This window comes from Mus caroli, unplaced genomic scaffold, assembly GCF_978045245.1.
Source record: "Mus caroli unplaced genomic scaffold, Mus_caroli_1 scaffold_9, whole genome shotgun sequence".
Taxonomy (NCBI): domain Eukaryota; kingdom Metazoa; phylum Chordata; class Mammalia; order Rodentia; family Muridae; genus Mus; species Mus caroli.
In genome coordinates, this window is record NW_028227264.1 from 122,387,225 (window position 1) to 122,410,349 (window position 23,125).

At 45.9% G+C, this 23,125-nt stretch overlaps 1 protein-coding gene across 1 annotated transcript in view; it reads left to right on the forward strand.

Annotated features, from left to right (window-relative positions):
- Positions 1–23,125, forward strand: part of Ppm1h (protein phosphatase, Mg2+/Mn2+ dependent 1H) — a 273,399-nt gene that overhangs the window by 126,529 nt on the left and 123,745 nt on the right. The window contains exons 3-4 of the mRNA XM_021174330.3: positions 13,136–13,480; positions 22,513–22,625. Coding sequence (XP_021029989.1) covers positions 13,136–13,480; positions 22,513–22,625 — 458 coding nt within the window. The remainder of the gene's footprint in view (positions 1–13,135; positions 13,481–22,512; positions 22,626–23,125) is intronic.

Below are 23,125 nucleotides of genomic sequence, written 5' to 3' on the forward strand. Positions count from 1 at the left end.
CTTTTGGTTCTTTGTCTCAGTAATTAAACAGCAGAAGGGAAAGGCAGAGGGCGTCTCTTTAGAGTGCCTTCACTTCTGCCAGGACCATTATAGGAAGACAGGAGCAGCGAGTGTTAGACATGACATCTATCAGATGTCATAACAAGCTGGGACTTTGACCAAATGGCTTTAGCCGTGACAAGATGAATTAGGAAGACAGTGGTCAGAGGATGCTGGGATACGAGCTAAGAGGCTCCCACACAGCAGGTGAGAGATGGCGCTAGATCAGAATGAGGCAGAGTAATATTAGAGGGAGGAGCCAGAAGAGCTGATTTGAGAAGGAATAGCTGAAGTGCACAGACTGCTAACTGCCTGAGGTAAGGAGGAGTTGGGATTTGCGGAGGCTTCCGACACTCTGTGCTGGACAGATGCCTCAGGAAGGGTTAGAGAGTAGATGGAGGCGGTGCCTGGAGCTTAATTCTGTCCATGCCCATCCACCATCGCAGCTCACAAGCAAGCCTAGGGAGTTTAAGATTTCAGGAGTTACAAGTTCAAAGACTAAAGCTGAAATGTAACTATATTTAAAAAAAAAACAAAAAAAAAAAAAAACCAAAGAAACAAAGAAGGTGAGAGAAAAAGTGCAAGATAGAGACAAGACTTAAATAATCCAAGAAGAAAGGCGTCTTAGTTGCCTTTCTATTGTCATGACACACGAAACAACTATAAAAGAAACCATTTAATTTGAGGCTCAAGGTTAGGCAGGGAGAATGGAAGCAGGCAGAGGCTGGCATGGTGCTGGAGCAGTAGCTGAGAGCTTGTATCTAATCCACAAGCATGAGGCATAGCGAGGCAGAGAGCTAACTGGGAATGCTGTGAGCTTTTAAACCTCAATGCCCGCCCAAAGTGACACACTTCCAACAAGACCACACCTCCTACTCCTTCTCAAACAGTTCTACCATGGCCAAGTATTCAAATCTACAAGCCTATGCGGGTCATTCTCATTAAAGCCAACACAAGAAGGAGTTGTTCGGTATAGAGAAGAAAGAGACCATTATGGCATAGGTCACATAAAGGTGAAGGAGATGTGGATGGGAAAATGGGCCATTATATTATAAGGCAAAAATGGAACAACTGGATCAATAACAGCTTTATTAACTCCCTGCGGATATAATGCTGACCAACAGGAAGAACAGCAAAGAGGGTTACATGGGTCAATACAAAGGTTTAACTTCTCCCTCCTTTTTCGGCCTCTGTGTGAACTTGGTAAACCTGAAGTGCATGTCTGCAAAGCGCTTCATGTATTATGTAATATGTACAACTTCCTTAGAGACTGACGAACACCCGAAGCCTCTTATTTGATAGTATAGAATTGTACGGCAAGAAGCAAAAATTATTATAGCTGTGCATTGTCAGCAACGTCAGATGTATAGCCAAGCTATGCCTTTGTATGTGAGGGTGTCTCTTATACTGACAACAGGATTCACAGGTCACAATGAGGTGACTTTTCTCACTGTAGGTAATTACTACCTGGCATAAAAATTTAATTTTGATCCCATTAATACAGTAATCTTCCAGCCAAGGAGATCAACTTAAGCCTTTTTAAAAAAAAAAATAATAAGTCAACCTTTCGAGCCTGGTGTGGTGGTGCACACCTTTAATCCCAGCACTGAGAAGGCAGAGAGGCAAGGGAATCTCTGAAAGTCTGAGGCCAGCCTGGGCTACAGAGCGAGTTCTAGGACAGCCATAGTGCAGTCAGCAGCACTCTCTCATCTTCGACTGAAAGCCTAACAGTGGCGCCTCACTTTGAGAGGGAAGCCACAGATTGATTTCTGGTTCCATCCACGTGTGAAGTCGGACTTCAGAAATCGGAGAACCCATGTTGGAAAGAAGTCGTCAAACTTAAAAGAAGATGTGCATTCGGAAGTAAAAGAAGTTTGAAAGCTGAAAATAATAGTTGGAAGGAAAGCAAGGGACTGTCATTAAATGGGGTTTCTGTATGGTGTGTGCAGGCTTCATTTCATTGGTCAGTTACTTCATTGGTGATATGCTTCATAAGAAATAATTGTTCTCTCTAGAACAGTGGTTCTCAGCCTGTGGGTTGCAACCCCTTGGGGGAGTCAAATGACCCCTTTACATGTATTGTTACCTAAGACCTCGGGGGAGTTAAATGACCCCTCGCACATGTGTGGTTACCTTGGGAAAACACAAATTCTTGCATTGCAATTCATAACAGCAGCAAAATTACGGTTATTAGGTAGCAGTGAAAATAATTTCATGTTCGGGGATCGTCACAACACGAGGAACTGTGTAAAGGGTCGCAGCGTTAGGAAGGTTGGAACCCACCTTAGAAGACTGAAGAGGAGAAATCTTACTTACACGTGGTCTCAGCCAGAAGGCCAAGAAGCTGGCTGTCTGCTGAAGTGGTTGTAAAGAGAAGAGCCTCATCCATCCCAAGGGAGGTGGGGCTCTGCTCATGCCTGGACCACTTGAGTACAGTCTGTGTATGGAAAGCCATAAAGCTCTCAAAAAGGCAGATGGGTAATGGATCCTCCTGCAGTGTGCAAACCTTAGCATCCCTGTGCCTCCGATGGCCACTCAAGTGCAGGCAGCCGGGAGAGAAGGGGGTCTGGAAGTGCTCGCATCCTCAGGGATGGTTCTGAGGGTTGCTCTTTAGGAAAAACACTGCCAGGTATCTTTGAGGTGTTGAGAATAACGTGTAACCCCTTGCCTACCACTGGGGAACCTTTTACTTAAACTAGACTGAGATTCAAAGAAGCGAGCAGGATTATGGGTTTTCTCGACTTTCTTTGCTTTGATTTGGAAGCCTTTAAAGAGTTCTCATTTATCACAGAGATCACCATCATGTGTAAACATGGATGTGCCGAGGGCTTGTGCTTGGCAGCCCCCAAGGGCCCAATCCCAGGAATGAGGTAAAAGTGAATGATCCTACTACAGTGCCCTCCAAAGAAGGAAGGAAGTTACCCTTCTGGGCATCTAAAAACCTTAGAGTGAAGAAGTACATGCCAGGCTGGGCACAGTGATACACACCCTCAGCACTTGGGAGGCAGACCAGACCAGCCTACATAGCAAGTGCCAGGCTAGTCAGAGCTACATAGAACTCACTCACTCACACTCTCTCTCTCTCTCTCTCTCTCTCTCTCTCTCTCTCTCTCTCTCTCTCTCTCTCACACACACACACACACACACACACACACACAACACACACACACACACACACAACACACACACACACACACACACACACACACACACACACACGGCTTCTTCTTTGAAGTGGGGATGGTTTTGAGCTTGAGAGTACCCACAGGGACACATGTACTCTAAGGTCATTTTCTTAAGTGCACCCCGCCCTCCCTTACGTTGTTTAATTTAGGGAGAAGCACCCAGTGATTCCAGTATCTGTTAGTTCAGTGTCTAATTACAATAACAGGAGATGGCTGCAGCATCAGGCTGAGTTCCGCAGGGGGTGGGAGCTGATTATCCTTCTCAGCAGAGGACTGGGCGACCGACCTTGTAGGAGTCCAAGGCAGGCAGGAACACACTCCGAGAGGAGAAGAAAAGGCCAGAACACGGCCTGTTAACTCTGAGCTGCAGGCTGCCATTCCTCCCATAACCCTCTCCCCTGCCGCTCTTCCAGCCACAAAGCCGTCACATAAAAGTTGCTTCTGGTCTCAGTGTTTTGTTCTTGGTACTCGCGGCAGTGCACTCCCTGCAGAGATGTGGCTTAGAAAACAGTAGGGATGGCCTTTAATCTACCCCTTTTCCTCTTGTTCTGTGCAAGTCAAGAAAATGTAAGCTTTCTGTTTATCCACTTAGATTCCCCACCCCTCCCCCAACCCCTGCTCCCTGTGAAGAGGTAGGGCAGCTGTTTCCTTAAAACTCTTTTTTTTTTAAGATTTATTTACTTTATGCACGTGAGCACACTGTAGCTGTCTTCAGACACACCAGAAGAGGGCATCGGATCCCATTACAGATGCTTGTGAGCCGCCATGTGGTTGCTGGGAATTGAACTCAGGTCCTCTGGAAGAGCAGTCTGTGCCTTTAACTGCTGAGTCATCTCTCCAGCCCTCCTTAAAACTCTTTTTTTTTTTTTTTTTTTGGTTTTTTCGAGACAGGGTTTCTCTGTGTAGCCCTGGCTGTCCTGGCACTCACTTTGTAGACCAGGCTGGCCTCGAACTCAGAAATCCGCCTGCCTCTGCCTCCCGAGTGCTGGGACTAAAGGCGTGCGCCACCACGCCCGGCCCTAAAACTCTTATCTGTTAGTTTCGGAGACTAAAGAATTCTGGGTGATGCTGAGTAGGGATTACGTGACCACCGGGTCTTCAGAGGACCGATGTCAGAGTCACTGGAAAGGTACTGACTTGTGGAGTAGCTGAGAACTCACCTCAGACTGGGCTCCTCCGCATCTCCCTACCGGCATGGTGAGTCTACCTATATATAGAACTATATAGTTATATATATATATATATATAGAACATAGTTCCCCCTACCGCTGTGGGGGAACTATGTAGTTCGTAAGTGGGAGCTTCTCCTTCAATAGCTCATGACAACGAAGCAACGTCCTCACTGAGATAAAAAAAAAAAATCTAGATTATTTTCCCCAGTGATGGAAAAATTATGTAAATAACCTTTAAAAAAGTTGCTTCTTTATTTTCTCTTCAAAAATAAAAGAAAAAAAAAAAAAGGAAGAAGTAAATGTGGCAAGGCTGTAACAGACAGGACAGCGGTGGCATGTGGGCCTGAGGTGGGCTTGTCCGGAGTTACTCAACCGCCTCGAGCCTGCCTGCTTCACCCATGTGTTAACTGGGAGAGTCTGCTGGGAAGCTATGGGTTGCCAGCCCCAGGCATGGAGTGGCTTCAGGAGCGAGCCACTGTGGACTCCGAGTTCTCGTGCTGGCTTTGATGTTTTGAAAACTGGCTGGACACGTTACAGAGTGGACATGTGGGAGCATGCGGTTGCCATGTTTCCTGTGGGACATGGTGATGAGGAGGGGGAAAGCCAGCTGCCCTCCAGACTCACGATGAGCTGTTTCTGAAATCAACTGTGGGACCTCATTCAGAGTGGGACTGCAGATCTCTGCGTGAGGGATGCTCTTCCCTGCTGTTGGTATGGCCCCGTCCCAGCTTCTGTAAATACTTGAATCAGTTACAAGGCAGGGAGAAACAAATATCAAATGTACAGAATCCAAAGAGATACTCCTTTCCTTTAGGACAACTATTTCCAGATTAGCAGAGGCTCAACCATCTGTTAAATATATATATATATATATATATATATATATATATATATATATATATATATATATATTGTGTGAAGAGCGAAGATATTCTGTTATTAGTAGCTAATATGTCAGGACCCAACTGTGTCGGTCACAACAGCAAGTTCAGGTCCGGCTGGTATTCCTGGCGTCTGCTGGAGTGTTGTGGCGAGCAATGTGTGCTTGTGATCAGACGTGGTTAGATTGTCCTTACTGAGAGCAATGTCAATGTAGACACGTGCTTAATTGCTTGTGTTTTCTGTCAACAGTTTCCTGCAGAAAACTTTAACTCTGAGGCGTAATTTAGTTTCAACTTTGCTAGTATCATCCGCCACGCTGGTTAGTTGAGGCCACAGGAGCCCGGTTAATGAATCGAATGAAGCAAATCAAGTCTGCAGCAGTTTGTGTGCGCCCCAGAAGTATCCCACCTCCTACCACACGAGGGCGCCAGTGTCAGTGTCTGGGAAGTAGGAGCACTTAAGGTCTCCATCTTTACCGGAGAATGTGAAAGGATCCTTGAGTGGGTGCTTCCCAAGGAGAGCATCCAGTGGAAGAGTCGGTTTGAGTTATATAACTCTGAGTGAGTGAGAAGGCCCAGCCTGCCTGTCTTTAAGCTGTGTAAACAAAGCTTACCCTGGGTTCTTGTGTGCTTCCTGCCTTACAAGTCAGTATTTCTGCGGGCAGCACAGGAAGTGTTTGTGGATATATCTGAGCCCCACCCCCTTTCTTTGTCAGCACCCCATGGATCCAGGCCGGTACCTCGTTGCTTCCCCGTGGTTCTCAGTGTGTGTGTGTGTGTGTGTGTGTGTGTGTGTCGCGCACACACATACACACACACACACACACACACATGCGTGCGCGCGCACATGCCTGAGGTTCACCAGGATGCCAGCACACAGGATGAGGGCACACAGGATAGCTCCCACTGTGCCCTGACCCAGTCAGTATGCAGTCTGTCTGAAATTACTCCAGTTTCCTGTTCGGTAATTTCGTTTATACAGTTTTAGTTTTGCTCGAAGAACCAAGGTCACTTTCGAGCTAAACCCCCTTGTTATAACTTTACATATGAATAAAGAAAAGAAAGGAAAGAAAATACTTTTTAAATTTTTTCTTTTTATTTTAATTTTTTATTTTTATTTTTTATTAATTATTTTTTTTTGACAGGGTTTCCCATCCCAGTGTAGCCCTGGCTGTCCTGAACTCACTCTGTAGACCAGGCTAGCCTCGAACTCCTAAGTGCTGGGATTAATGGCATGGGCTCCCCATGCCAAGGAATAATCAAAATTGTTAAGTTAATTTCTCATGATTTTGAGAGAAGAGGGTATAAAGAAAGCCTCAAGGCGAACTAAGAACTTTAAACCTCCCATTTGTCACCTTCTGGAATCTTCTATTATTGGGCTATGGATGTGTTCCTTCAGTTTTGTTTGTGTGGTGCTGAGAGTTGAGCCCTAGACCACCTTATACAGGCCAGGCAGGTACTTTAACAAATGAGCCAAACCCCAGCCTTTTCCTCACAAAGTAGGTGTGGCCATATATGTGTATATAAATTACATATAAGATTGATTGTTGTTGTTAAATGAAGTAATTTATTTAGTATGTAACTTAAATTGTTTATTTTTAAAATATTTTACTTGCCTTATTTAAATGCCCTTAATTTTTTTTATACACCTAAGTGGGTTTTTTTCCTTCTTGTTTTTGTTTTGTTTTGTTTTTACCAAATTCCACAGTTTCATATTTCAGGGAAGGGCTACATTCTGTTTTTCTTGGTAAAATGAGGTTGACTCCTGCCTATCTGGAACAAAAACAGGAAGGGCCTGTGTTAAAATGTAGCATTAAGACTGTCTCTTGGGGCTGAAGAGAGGGCTCAGCAGTTAAGCACACTGACTGCTCTTCCAGAGGTCCTGAGATAAATTCCCAGGAGCCACATGGTGGCTCACAACCATTTGTAATGGGATCCAATGCCTTCTTTTGGTGTGTCTGAGGACAGTGATAGTGCACTCACATAAAATAAATAAATAAATCTTTGAAGAAAAAAAAAATACAAAACTCAAGAACATTCACATTCCCTGTGAATCAGGAGGCTGTGGATTTTTAGATGTAGAACTTCTACACTGGTATCATCTCCACACTCTACCGAGAGAGTCACTACCAATGACCATCAGTGGCACATCCAGACGGATGGCTTTTACCTTTAATCCTAGCACTTGGGAGACAGAGGCAAGAGGATCTCTGTGAGTTCAAGGCCAGCCTGATCTGTATGTGAGTTCCAGGATAGCCAGAGCTACATAGCAAAAACCTGTCAAAAGGAAAAATAAATAAATAAATAAATAAATAAATAAATAAATAAATGAATGGAAGGAAGGAAGGGAGAGAGAGAAGAAAAAAGAAAAGAAGGAAGACAGAAATTTCCCAAGATTATACAGTACAAAATTCTAGACATAGATAGAATTTATTTTGTTTTATCTCATTCTAAATTTTTCACTTGAAAAGGAATAAATATCTTACCGAACTTTTATTTATTTTATAGCTATATTGGGGACCGAACCCAGGGCCTCATGAATTCTAGGCAAGCTACACACAGCAACTTTTTAAACTCCCGAGGCAGGTTGGAATGTTCACACCACTGATTGCTGGGCTGTTGGTAAGGGGAGACATGAGACCTCATTTGTTTGCTGTAGAAGTAGAACCTGGCGCACAGAGCCCAGGCTGAGCTGAGGCCACACTGAGGAGGCAGGCACCCCTCCTCCTCCTCCTCTTCCTCCTCCTCACATGGACAGCACCTTCACTGTGAGCAGGTGTGGACAGCAGGGACAGAGGACACTGCATGGAGCTGTGGCATCCACTCCTCTCCTTATCCTTCCATACACTCAGCAGGTGGAAACCGCAGCTTCCTGCCCACCTGCAGCAGACCATCAGTTTACTGCTTCAGGAGCAGAGTACAGGGCCACCAGCAGGATAACACAGGGCCAGGGTAGGCAGGGCAGATGAATGGTTCCAGGTCACCTTGAAAGGCTCTGGTTCCCCACAGTTCAGTCTGCTTTCCGCAGGAGGGGGTGCCTTCTTTTACAGACACTGAGAAGGGAAGGTCAGATTAAGGATGCATCTGTGTGCCTCATATGGATCGTGTCGAACCATGAGGCTCTGAACTGGCAGTGTGGCGTTGGGGTCCACGGAGCTCCTTCGAGATCTTGGGACCTCAGATCCAACTGTGACACACCAAGCGTGAGAGCTGAGAGAGATCAGGTCTAGCTGACAGCAGTGAGCGTCGGCTTCTCATTCTGCCCCTTTCTCCTGGTGCTGAGGCTGTCTAATGAGAAGGTGACCGAGCTCAGGGGAAGGGCTATCCAGATCAGTAGTGGAAGGACTCTTGGAGACCATAGTGATGGCCCTAGATCACCATTAGTTTCTAGTGGCCAATCAAATACCTGGTAGGTGTTGGCCTTCCTCCTTCATAAAGGAGAAAGCTCCTTTTGGTCAGAGATAGCCCACGTATGCTGGTATGGCTGCTGCCTCCATGAGCAGGCACATCCCTGCTTGCTTTCCCTTAGCACAGCCAGAAGGAAGGGACCCTTAACTTTTCGTGTAGCTTGGTGACATTAGGCCAGACTTACCAGGGATATGTTGGGATTTTTATTGTTTGTTTCAATGATGACGGTGATGCATACATATCACCGGTGGGAGTGTGCATGTGTGAGTGCAAGTACCCATAGAGTCCACAAGAGGGCATCAGAGTCCGTGGGGCCTGAGGTGCAGGTACCTGAAGCGTCCTGCTGTGACTGCAGGGAAAGCCAGCCGGACAGGCTCTTAGCCACTGAGCAGTCCCTCCAGCCAGTGTTTATGTTTTTAGATGCCATGAGTTAATCACTCAGCGGGTGCTTGCCATTCAAGCCTGAACCTGAGAACATTCTCATGTGAAAAGCCAGATACGGTGGTACATATCTCTAGCCCCAGTGCCCTCGTGGCATGATGGGGAAATCACCCAGAGGTTCTCAGGCCAACACACAAACACAGTCACGCGACACAGCAAGAACAAGAGAGAACCTGGCCCAACGAGGTAGAAGGAGAGAACCAACCCCCTTAAGTTACCCTCTGACCTGCACATACACCCTGTGGCATCTATGCACATTTACACACACTCACACTAACTCTTTACAATTAAAAAAGTAAAAATACATAGCTGTGCCAAGGGAATAAATTACTTGAAGTAATTAAAGTAACTCAATCAATTAGAATGAGGTGATTCCCAAGACTTAGCTATTCCCGATATGGCATTATGCCTCTCATCCATGTAGCAAAAAGTGTCAACTTAGGTGTGGAGCTGGTTACTTTGTTACTCTCAGAGTAGCGGCTAGGTAAAGAGTAATCAGGGTGCTTGAGAAGACGGTCCTGCTGGTTCTTTGGGCAAGGGACAGCACTGCTGAAATCACCACTGCTCTGTAGCCCGAAAGGAGGGTCTAAAGATGGGAGGTTTGTGAAGATGAAGATTCATGGACTCTCTGAATTCTATTTGTAGGTACCCCCAAACTGAGAACCCTGACCTGGGCTCAGCTTGTCCCAGGTTCCCGCCTACTTAAAATCCTTCTCGGTGCCTGCACCTGGTTTATTCTGTATTTTCCTTTCTCTCTTTTACCTGCCATGTTCCAGAATACTGTATAAACACACCACCCTTTCTTCTCTGTGGCCTCAGCTCTTGTTATAGAAGCTGACAAACATGTCTACCCAAATGCCATGAGGCCCACATGGCAAGAAACCCAAAGGCAGAACAATACAGCGCTTGTGGCTTCCCTAGCAAGGCTACCAAAGCCCAGGAGCTTCTGACTTCTCACCATACCACCCCAGGCCTATGTATTTCAGACATGCTTGATTGCAAGGGGCTAACCCTGCTTTCTGGCATTGGTCCTGAGACCCAGGCAGGAAGAGAGAAGAACAGGGGCAAGGGAGAAAGATAACCTCTGTCTCAAGACAGTGTGGGAACTGGTGTGTACAGATCCTATCACTGTCCCAGTCACCAGTAAGCAGGAGGGAGGGGAGATACTGGAGAAGCAGGCTTCCCAACTCTCTCATTGCCACTAGGTACCGGCTGTGCCCAAGCTGGCAGGCCCTGTCACCTCTGAGTCCCCATCATCTGTGTTATTTCAATAAAGCCAGGTTTTCCCCTACTTTCTCTAGACACACTGATCTGTTTCTGTATTCTATGGTCCTCTAGGGTGGCCCTTCCTTTGGCCTAAGTGACTCACGGAGGTCATGTGGTAATAGTACTGCCTGCACTTTGCACACCGTGCATAGCTGTCGGTCAACACACATTGTGTATAGTTAGTTATATTGGCTGGTTTGGTGTGTCGACTTGACACAAGCTGGAGTTATCACAGCGAAAGGAGCCTCCCTTGAGGAAATGCCTCCATGAGATCCATATGTAGGGCATTTCCTCAACTAGTGATCAAGAAGGAAGGGCTCAGCCCACTGTGGGTGGTTCCTGGGGTGGTCTTGAGTTCTGTAAGAAAGCAAGCTGAGCAAGCCAGTAACATCCCTCCATAGCCTCTACATCAGCTCCTGCTTCCTGACCTGCTTGAATTCCAGTCCTGACTTCCTTTGGTAATGAACAGCAATGTGTAAACTATAAGCTTGCTTCTTGGTCACGATGTTTTGTGCAGGAAGAGAAACCCTAACTAAGACAATAGTCTCCTTAGCTCCTCCTTCACAAGATAACATCCGCTTCAACTCATGTCAGGACATCATGGCAATCAGATACACATCTTTGACTGCCAGATCATTACCTGACCCAGTACCATCCCCCACCCAGCCAATGTGTGGGGAAGTGGGGTTAGCATGCAAACGTCTACTCCTTGAGGCATTTGTCTTTCTGTTACCCTTGGTCCTGAGTTTGGTTTCCGGTTGATTCTGCTATACAATTATACTTCTGCTCTACAGTGCTTTAAGAGCATTGTGCTTCTGTCTGAAGTTGATCTAATTCTTTTTTGGGCACAGATTCATAGCCGGAATCCTCACTCCCAGGCTCCTCTCTCTTAGTCTTCACCACATAGCTTGAGCAATACGGCCTTTGGGGACTCGTGGGTTAAAACATACAGTAGGGACCAGTGGCTTTAACACTCCTCCACGAAGTCACGCAATCGAATCGCTCTCCCTCCTTTCCTGCCTCACAACCCCGTGGAGTCACATGACCATGGTCTGGTTTCCTCTCATGTGTGTGTCTTCCTGCCACAGTCTCTGCACCCGCTGTTGCTATTGTCTAGCACTGTGCCCCCCCCCCTTACAGATGAACTTCTCTGAAGCTCTCAACCTAGGCCTCACAGTACCAAGAACCTCTTCCTGTACCGCTGCCCTCATGTTGATTTGGGTGATTTCATCCTGGATTATTAAAAAAAACAACCCATGCCTATACCTTTTTATAACTAGTCTTTTATCATGCCATCTACAACAGTGCCTGTTATATACATCTTACCCCTGTGTGTTTTAGGAGCTTTTTAAGACAGGAGCCGAACTCACCTACTCAGCCATCTCCACCTTCTGGGTGATAGGATTACAGGTGTCAGCCACAATGCCTAGCTTGCATGTGCAATGTAATTGTGTGGTTCTACCTTGAAGACTTCTAGGAAGCCTCTGGCAGGGGCAGGGAAGATGGCTTTTAGCCTAGCCAGGCTAGCTAAAAAGAGAACCCTAGGTTCCTGTGAGCTTCAAACTCAGTGAGAGACCCTGTCTCCAAAAATACAAGAGACAGCTCAGCAGTTAAGAGTGTAGACAAGAATCCAAGCTCTGTTCCCAGCTTCCAATTCAGACACCTAGTAACTGCTTACAAGTCCTGCTCCGGGAAGATCTATGCCTCTGACCTCTGGGCACCCACAAACACACAACCACACACAATAGACACCCCAAATTTAAAACCATTCCTTTGGAAAAAATTAAGGTGGAAATCTCACACACACACACACATACATATACATACACACACACACAGAGGCCCATATGCACATACTCACAGACACAGGAGGGGGCTGGCATGAACTAAATCCATGATAGAGGAAGGCACACAGACTGCACATAGATGACATCATGTGGGAAACTGAGGCAGGGGGACATTGAAAAAGCAGACTTACCTGTTGCATGTTGCATGGACTCTACTGGATTTTCAGGGCTAGGGGAAAAGCAAGTCTTAAGTACTCAGGTTGGGGCTGGAGAGATGGCTCAGCAGTTAAGAGCACTGACTGCTCTTCCAGAGGTCCTGATTCAGTTCCCAGTAACCACATGGTAGCTTACAAACATCTGTAGTGGGATCTGATGCCCTCTTCTGGTGTGTCTGAAGACAGCTACAGTTTACTTACATAGAGTGAATGAATGAATGAATGAATGAATGAATGAATACTTGAATTGTAAGCAAAACAAAACACCTCAGGATGCAGAAGAACAGACAGTTATCCGAGAGGGTAAGGGTTGAGGAAAACGGGTTTATTTACTACTTGGAGAAAGGGCTTTCTCCAAAGACTACAGGGCCAAACCCAGCCTGGGATTGCAACATCAGGGAAGCAAGAAATTAGCTGTTCAAGCCGGACTCCCACAGGCTTGACCTTTTGTATGAAATTTTATCACAAACCCTAGGTGCCTAATTAGTTACATCATTTTCTCGAAGCAATGACCTAGTTACTGACTGAAGAGTGGAGCCCCTGCCCTAGGTGGGAAGGCTGGGACCACTGCATTCCCTGGATGTCCGTATCAGCAGTGACTACCCCAAAGGCCTTCTCTGTGTGTTTTCACCATGTTTGATCCCATGATTTTTAGACAGGAGACAGATATCAATCGGATGAGCATGGCCAGGCAGAGGCTACACAGGTCCTCACTTCTTTTCTGTCGCCCTCTCTCCCCAGGAGTCCGAAGGCATCTCCTGCCACTACTGGTCCCTGTTTGACGGTCACGCAGGCTCAGGGGCTGCCGTGGTGGCATCGCGCCTGCTGCAGCACCACATCACGCAACAGCTGCAGGACATCGTGGAGATCCTGAAGAACTCCGCCATCCTTCCCCCGACCTGCCTGGGGGAGGAACCAGAGAGCACGCCAGCCCACGGCAGGACCCTAACCCGCGCGGCCTCACTGCGTGGAGGTGTGGGTGCCCCGGGCTCCCCCAGTACGCCACCCACGCGCTTCTTCACTGAGAAGAAGATTCCGCATGAGTGTTTGGTCATCGGGGCCCTGGAGAGCGCTTTCAAGGAAATGGTAGGTGTCGCGGGGCCATTGATGTAGCTCGTGCCAAAACTTCCTTGCTGGGAAGGTGTCCCCTGAAGCCGAGGTCTTCCTGGCGTCTTTCACCTGCCTGTCTCTCTTCTGCAACAAAGCTTGTTAAAAGTCATAGCAACATACAGTGTCTGGAATAATTGCCAGCAGAAATTAAGACCGTGAAAGAAGGCAAGCACAGGGTACACTCTACTTCTCCCTTCTGTTTCGTCAGACGCCTGTTGACACCAGGTTAGGTATGGTTCAAATTAATTGAAATGTGAGTGTGGACTGCCATCTGTTTTATGTATGTACAGAGTCCAGGTGTTTGGGAAACCATGCTCAATAAAACAGTCGCAAGTACCCTTCCTTTAAAACTGGGCATGACTGGCGTGGCACATGTGGTTAATCCCAGCCGGTGCAGGCAGAGGCAGGCAAGCGGATCTCTGAGTTTGAAGCCAGCCTCCTTTACATACCTAATTCCAGGCCAGCTACACAATGAAACCTTGTTTCAAAGAAATGGGGTGGAAGGGGTGGGGCTTTGTTAGTGATATAACATTGTCTAACAGTGCTGGGAGAAAATGGAAGGGAGAGAAGAGATCCACATGGCTTTTGTTTTTCCAGGGCCTGGATTTCTTTGTGCTTTGCTGTCTGGGTGAGTCAGGTCAAGGAATGCAGCATCCTGCATGTTGGCCTGGGCTCCTGAGCATATAATCTGGTAGAGTGGCCCTGGCTGTCCCTTTCCCTGGCAGTGAGGCCACGGATGCCTTGTACCACGTGACCTCCCCCAGCTCTGACTTCAGTTTTTACTGAGGCAAGTGTTGTGGTTCCAACAATTCTCTCCCCTGAAACGGCAACCAGTGTGTGGGTAGAGTCGGGACTACTTAAGGGTGTTTAGAAAGACTTGCAGGAGGCAGGTCAGCAGTGCTTTTAAAAACCTGAACTTGGTGGCCAGCTGTCTAGTAAAGCACCGCTGGCTAGAAACATATTACCTAAAGTAATGTCCACCTTCATAAGATCACATCCCATGCCCTGGTCAGAGGAGAAGGCTGAGCAACAGTGCACATAGTTCCTGGTGTGTTTATAAGGAACATAGTTTACATGTTAATGGATCAAGTTTACCTCTGTGTATAACTCCAGCTCACCCTTCCTTGGTCTGTTTTAATCTCTGGACGCATATATTTGCCCTTTGATTATAGAGGAGTTTAAAGGCACGTCCTGTGGAAAAGATGAATTAGGAGGAAAACTGGGGGTCAAGGTAGAAAAACTGACTCCTTCAGAGCCTTGGTATACGAAGTTCCCCCTGGCTGAGGTAGAAGCTTGTTGGCAAGTATGTCCAAGTGAGGCACAAAACTGTGGAGTTTAACTGAGGCAACGACTTGACAGTCATCTCTCCCTGCAGTGAGAGAGAAGGGATTGAAAACTGGGGGTGAGGGGGGGGGTGGGGGGGGAGAAGTGACCTTGGAATTTTAATTTCTGCCAGTGGCTGCTGGGGCTACCAAATTTCTTTTGCCTGGGACTGCTGTAGTCTCACATCCGTCCACTAGAGGCCAGTGTCGCATTGATGAAGACCTCCCCAGGCTCGGGAAGCATTTCCAACATAAAGCTTAGTGAAATACCCAAGAAGGCGCCCAAGACTTGTCAAGTTTTCCAACGTTAGACGGTCTGAAATTTCTTGTGAAAGTGTGTGTGTGTGTGTGTGTGTGTGTGTGTGTGTGTGTGTGTGTGTGTAAATAGATACCTAGGATATGTCATATTGATGCAACCCACTGAGTCAATAGCATTTGCTAAGAAACAACTCTGTTAGGCCTGGATGAAAGTACTAAATACTAAAAGCAGTATTAGTGGAAGAAAGACTAAAATAGAAACGGTCAGGTATTCAGCGGGAGAAATGCAAACGGGAAGGAGAGAAGGGGAAATTGGGAGTTCTGAGTTAACACTCAGGAGGGCAGGCAAGTTTAACAGTGCTCTGTGGGGGAATCTCTGAGGCTCCCCAGACAAGTGGGGGCTCCCGGGAGTAGCAAATGCATTAGCTAATTAAAGGGACAATTTTTCCTCCCATCACCTTGGCATATGACTCAAATTTCCTGGGGTTAGGCTCCTGGGCAGATGATTGACAGGTCCGGCTGGACCTGCCCCTAAGGGAATAGAGAGAAGTATGTAATGTTCTCATCTTTGGAGCAGAGTGGACCACTGTGTCTATACCAGGAGCCAGAGGCGGATTCCACCCTTTTGACCAGGAGGCATAGGAAGAATAGAGCGTGGTTTCCTTTCCTACTCATCCCCAGAAAGAAGGTGGTGTTTATTCCTCTGTGGCCTTAAAAGCTACTAATCTCTTAGCATCATGCCATTTCCCAGTTACATTACTGTGACGTTCTAAATGATGTCAAAGCCTGTAACAAAATGATGATAGCACTCCAACGTGTATATGGAAATCCCAAGCCAGAACAAGGATCACCTCCTAGGTACATGGGTAGTTTTCACAAAATTTAGACCAACAGAAGGAAACCAAAAGGCATGATTTGAACCAGAGGTGGCAATGGTGACACAGACAACCCTGTGCTTCTCTGAAGCAGTTCCTTTGCTCAGGCTGCTGGCCGGTGTGAGATGTGTGGAGAGGTGGTCAGAGGTCTCTGTAACACTCACCGTTCATGCTGTCAGGGACAGATTTAGCTCTGCAACTCCTTTGTTGTGTCGTGCGTGTCTTGGAACTGACTTCCTACTGGGAGGGCCAATTCCTCCTATTTCCACTACAGAAAGCCAACTGTGGTCTCCAGAAAGGAGAATCTTGGAAACTTAGCCACTGATTGCATGGGGTGAGCTTCAGAACTGAGAGTGTAGAAACTGTTTCAAGTACCCTCAAAATAATTGCCGAAAGGTTACCTATCACCTCATATAAAATCTGTTTTCTTCCATGGTTCTCCTGCTAAGAGGTGTTTTGGGGGAATCTCTGTCTCAAAGCAAAGCTTGGAGACTTTTTTTTTTTTTTTGAAATGCTAAGTGAAACCAATTTCTTTCTCTCCAATTTTGTATGTGGGTTCAAGTCCGATTTCTAACAGTGCTTGGGTTAGCAGCTAGGTTGTTTCCTGGCCCAGAGTGACAGGTGTGAATGTGATAAACAGTCTGAGTCCTAGTTCTAACCAGCCACACACACACATACACACACACACACCCAGCAAAGAATGTTTGGGTTAAATCGACAACACTTCAGACTCAGAGAGGAAGTTGATTCCATCACTAGGGTCAAAGAATCGGAACAAAGCTAGACTTACCACCTCCAAGATTCGAGCTCGGAAGAAGGCTAAGAGAGTCTTAGAATCCTCACCCACTTCCTTTCAGTGTTGTTAGGTAGGTAGCCAGGCAGATCTTCTTGGGCTCGGAAGCCATAGAGGCTGGATCCCTCCCTCATAGGAAAAAATAAAAAAATAAAAATGGCCCCTGTAGTATTTTAACTTACCATATGAAAGATGGAAGTGCCAGTCTTTTTTGTTGAGGTCTGTTAAGCTACTTCCTCTCAGCCAAAAGAATGGAATCTACCTTTGGCCTTGAGTGGAGACTTGACATGGCCCATCTGCTCAAAAATTAGAACACTGCACCCATTTTCTCCTCCTTCCCCAAGTATTAACCTAGCTTGTGGTGCCACACACCTACCTCACGGGAGACATGGTTCCCCCGAGGGCATGCTAAGGCTACAGAGGAAGGGGTAAGCATTCACTTAATTAAAGGCTGTGCTTAGCAGAAGCCTTCCCTCAGAACAGGGCCTGTGGAGCCTCCACCCAGCAGCCTGCCTACCCTTCCATTTCCTTCTTTCTTCCTCAAGCCTAACTCAATTTCCCCCGATACTCTGATCTTCCTCACTTTCCTCTGAAGCCCCCCTCCTCTTCTGACAGCCTTCTTGGACCTCACCTCAAAAAGGCACGGGTTTCTCTCTCCTGCTTCCTCAACTGCCAAGATTACAGCTTGTCTGAGCTGTTGTTTTCCTCTCAGAGTCAAAACAAATTGCCCCAAGGCTTCCTTCTTCTGACTCTATTTCTAAATTATTTTATTGAGGAGACTTAGGTCCCCTTAAGATTTAAAAGGGGACCCTGTTTTTCCCAGTAGCACAATGCATACAAGGTTTTGCAATTGAGAAGAATGTCCTAGAAACTTTTTTTTGGTAGGGGAGAAAATAGCTTCCTTGAGATTTATTTTTGTTTTATGCATATGGGTGTTTTGTCTACATGTATGTCTGTGCACCACATGTGTGCAGTAACCAAAAAAAAAAAAAAAAAAAAAAAAGGTGTCAGATCCCCTTGGAACTTGAAGTATAGATAGTTGAATAACACCACGTGGATCCTGGAACACCAAGCCCCAGTCCTTTGGAAGAGCAGTCAGTGCTCTTAATCCCTGAGTCATCTATCTATTCAGCCCCCCAAAGTGGCAATGTTTTAACTACATCTTCGAGTACTGGCAAATATATATATATATATATATATATATATATATATATATATATATATATATATATATATATATAAAATGATGTTATAGAAGCATAAGAATTAATCCAAAGCTAATTACTACTTTATAAAGTCTAGAATTGTAATTAGCAATTCATGGTAAGTTTAAAAAAATGTAAGCTTCTTTAAGCTTAGTTTTGTTTAGTCTTTGCAACAGGAAGTTCTTCTAGGAAGGAGTGGGTCTGTAATTCCACATCTGTCAGGAGGTGGCGCTATTGGACAGCCCCGATTTTTTTTTTTTTTTTTTTTTTTTTTGAAACTCATTGCCTAGCTGGCAGATGGCCTTGTTCTCAGATTCAGCCAGGATGAGACCGGATACTGAAACCATGCAGAAGCTTATTATTTGTGACTGACACTATTAGCAGGATGCTCAGGATCATATTATAACCCAGCCAGGAGGAGCTGCCAGGTATATTAAAACTGCCCACCGCTGGCTTTCTTCTGCTGACCGGCAGAGCTTTCTTTCCACAACCTGGAACTGGTAAGCAACAAAGGCTGGGCCTGGAGTTGCATCATCTCTGAGACTTTCAAATCAAATTACAACCATTCTGGGCAATAGATACTTTTTTTCCCCTTGCAATTCTTTCCTGTTGAATGAGCCTCACTTTACACACATTTTCTCCCCCACCCCCACCCCCCTGCTCCTTGCAACAGTAACAACAAGAACAGCAAATAAAACCGTGCAGCTTAAGAACTGGCTCCTTTCTTTGATTCAGAGGTGAGTGGGGCCATAATATGTCTAAGCATTGGCAACAGAGTAACCTCAACTTCACTCAGTAACAGTTGCCCCCACTGGGCATCTGGACTCTGGATTGTGCAGGCAGAGAGTCAGTTGGGTGGCCCTTTCCCATGTAGACCACGTGGAAGGAATTAGTAGGTAGATGTTTTGCTAGCAAGTTGTTCTAGATGTACATCTTGGAATTCACTGGCAGCTAAAATGGAGAGAAGTCCTGGAGCACTTGCTTAGCACACAGCAATAGATAGCTTTTCTCCTCATCACATTAGCTTGTGAAAAACAGACCTAAGACTCAAGGGCTTTAAAATAAAATAGACATTGTGATTTTTTTTTAAACCTAAAGTGCAAAAACGCTTAGCCCAATTTGAAAGATTGAGGACTTTAAAAGGGAAAGGCGGTTAATTCCACAGTAAATATATCTTTATTGACTGCATTAACCATGTTTAATCTCATAGTAAAAGAGCCACCCAGATGGTCCTCTAATGTTCCTTTTAGTACAGAGATTTTCTGATCTTCTACAGAGGAGTAGGTGGTGTGGGTAGGAAAAAGAAAAATCATGTGCTATTTTGGCTTCTAGGGAGGAGGGGAGAGAAGCAATTATTTTTAGAATCTGTTCGAGTTGCACACAGTTTTAGAAGAAATGGGAGAGTGTGTGTTAATGTCAGTGAATCCTTCAGGGGGATGAAGTCTGCAGAAACGCACCACCCCAATCCCGGTGACAGTGCTGGCAGAGAACACACTTCTAATTACTGTGTATGCACGTGTGCATCACCTCACAGGTGTGAGGGAGGGGCTGGTCAGACCATGCGTGTGGGAGCAGGGCTTCTTGGATTAAAAAGTAGTTAGACTCGAATCCATTCTTCATAAGAAAGTATCTTTGCTTATCCAGAAAGAGGTATGCAGAAAGACTAGACAGTTGAAATGCAGAAAGGCAGGAGCAAATTAAATAAAGTGTGGTGTGTGTGTGTGTGTATGGAGAGAGAGACAGACAGGCAGGCAGGCAGGCAGACACAGAGAACCATGCTGTTAATTGATATTAGGGTATAAGCTGAATAAACTAAGGAGAATATTCCCTGGCGTTAAAAGGAACCATGAACCCCCACTGCCGTATCAGAACATCTCATTGTTGAACACTGTCTTCATCCCCCGCCCCAGGATTAAATCATTTTAAAATCAGACATTCTCACATGATAAATCATGCTCCCACTTACAATCCAGAATAAGCTTGTTTGCTTCGATCCCTAGGGGATTCTTTGCCACAAACAATCCTTTAACACGGATTCTTTGTATAGGTTCTTTCTCCCCCCCCCCCCCGCCTCTTTTGGATTGCACTAATAATTCACTTAAGCCTGTCAAACATCATTCAGATTCCAGTCCATATGCAGCATGCAAACACTTGGATGCTTAAAGATTTTTTTTTTTTTTTTTGGTTTTTTGAGACAGGGTTTCTCTGTGTAGCCCTGGCTGTCCTGGAACTCACTCTGTAGACCAGGCTGGCCTCGAACTCAGAAATCCGCCTGCCTCTGCCTCCCAAGTGCTGGGATTGCTTAAAAATTTTTAATAAATAGTTCCTTTCATTCAGACTTACATAGCCAAACAAATATTGATTGAAGCTTAAGAAGGAATAATTTCCATAGCTTGAACTCTGCTTTTTAATATATATAAAAAAAGAGTGGTGCTGGGTGTGGGCTTGGATTTGCCAGCTTATCTATTTATTACACATTAAATACATCATATTTTAAATATACAGATCAACCTTTTTAGTTTTTGATGCAAAAAAAAAAAATTAACAAATCTTCCCACAGAGGGGTTCTTTATACTCTAGAAGCTAAACAGAAAAATCCAATCTCTTGGTGTTTTCTCTCCCCTCTCTTCCTTGAGAGACTTCCCCAGCAAGTCACACGCTGCTCCTACCCCTCACCTTGAGCTTCCTATCATCCTTGGCCCGTGATGTCATAACCCTTCACTCTAGTCCGCTGGCAGTCAGCCGCAGCAAGGGTTCTGACCCCGTTGGTATCTCGGTGTGCATCGGCTTGGTAAACGTGGGATTTGTGAATAGGAGCCTCTGTTTCGCCTTTCATGGGTAATGCTGAGAATGTTGGTTTGGGAATCCAAACCTTATTTTTTTTTTTCAGTCTATTTCTTCATTTGTCCATTTCATGGACACTCACTAAAGCAATATTTAACTGGCCTGATACAGATGTCAAAGGTCTGAAGGGGACAAGAATGGCCACTGCTCTCAATTGGTGAAGTTCCCAAGCTGTGGGAAGGATCCTGTGACTGTGTCTAAGGCCCACCCCCCATGCCACCTACTTTAATCCTCTTACCAGTCCTTTACGAAACAGTTTATAGAGCATTTAAGTATATAAGTGCTAAAAGGCAGTGTAGTCCACCGAACAGCGCTCATGCTCGACCCCTCTGGAGCCCTTGAAGCTGCTGTCCTCTCCCAAAAAGGCTCCTTTGTTTTCTTAAACTCCCCCAGCCCCCACACTCGCCGAACCATGGCTCCTCAGCTCCTCACCTGACTCCCATCCACTACATTAGTCTCTCCCTCCTGTATGGCTTTTATTCCTACCTCTTGATTTACCTTTTTTTAGACAGGGTCTTATTAACAGCCCTAGTCAGCCTGGGACTCATAGCCCTTCTGTCTCATGCTCCTGCAGGCAAGGACAGTGGAATCCATGCCTGTGCCCTCGGCTTGGAAAGCTATTGCTAGTTTTGTCCCCATTCCTAACACCTGGAGCACAGCCACTATGGTCCAATGCTGGATGACAAAATGTTCTCCCCTCTTCCATGAGGAGGCCAGCTGAAGCTGCTAGCTCCAATTCTGAGGTCTAGGAGTCACAAAAGTACCCAAAACTTCAGCACTGTCTGAACACTCGAGAGTGCCACTTCTGTCCTTCTTCTAACTTTTACCCAGCCTACCTTTTCTCTCACTCGGCCTCACCAGTGGGGGACTTTCAGGATAGAAAGAAAATTTCACTCAGCTCCTGTTTTCCCAAAGACACAAGACTTTTTGGTTCTTTCAGTAACACAGAACTGTGTTGACATTGTCTATCAGTGTCAGTCTGCTTTTAATTTCCCTCGAGTGCTTCATTGTGTGGCAGGTATTGGTTTGGAGGACAACTAGTATTAGATAGAGACTAATCTAGCCAGGTGACTATGGGTGGTGTCCACACTTCTCTGCATCTGAACAGTTTGTTAATAGTGATGGTCAAGAGGCTATAATGGGATTGCACACCCAAGGCCCTTAGCGCAATGCCTGATGTTGAGAAAGCATCTGTAGGCTGCTCCAACATTGGGAGCATGTAAACTGTGGCTACGGAGGAGGAAGCAGTTCAGAAGCCTCTGCGGTGAAGAGCAGAGAGTTCATTCTTTGAGTCACCTCTTTTTATAGAGCCGTAAAGGGACTCTTTATTCCAGGCTTTGTATTAAAAGCATGCTTTATGTCCAGGTACTTGGCATGCCTAGGCTTATTCAGTGTCCCGCCTGGCAACTCTGGCCGCCTATACAGACTAGATTTCCCACAAGCTGTGATGTCTGTTAGCTGGGGCTTAGATTTTCCTCTTTACATGTTTGCCTGGTGTGTCTGTGTGTGTGTCCTTTGGTTTCACTCTCCGGTCGGCAGTGGTCTGGTATTTTGTGACATGTTCACCAGAGAAGCCTTTTAGGTTCTGAGGACTGTCTGGTCCCTTCTGGAAGCACATCCAGTCTGTGAGACTGCGCCAAGTTGACGGGAGGAAGGCTTTCTTTAGTCACAAGTCCTGCACAGCCGTGCTAACTCTGACTTTCTTCTCCAGGACCTTCAAATCGAACGCGAGAGGAGTGCGTATAACATCTCCGGCGGCTGCACGGCCCTCATCGTGGTTTGCCTTTTGGGGAAGCTCTATGTGGCGAATGCTGGCGACAGCAGGTAAACAATGCGGTTCTTACTGACCCCCAGTTTCTCTCACAGTGTCTACCAGCAATTTAAGAATGAAAAAAATTATTCTGGTTGGGATTAAATGTGGCAAGTCTAAGCTTCAAGCATGTTGATAGGAATATATTTGGTTGGTTGGTTGGTTGGTTGATTGGTTGATTGGTTGGTTTGTGTAGCCCTGGCTGTCCTAGAACTTGCTCTGTTGACCAGGTTGGACTCAAACTCAGAGATCCACATGCCTCTGCCTTCCAAGTGCTGGGGTTAAAGGCTAGGAATGCATTTAAGAACAGTCAGGTTGCTATTGAAGCATGAAGGGCTTGTGACTTGTTCATAGCCGCAGCCGGTGCGTGCACCTAGAATTCATCTAAACCAGGAATGTTCAAATCGATTTTTGGTTTTGGAACCTGATTTTTAATAAAAGCATAGCCTAGTCAGGATATTGGAGATCTGGAGAGAGGGGAGGGGAGAAGACCGGGCTGAATGGAGGGAGTGTG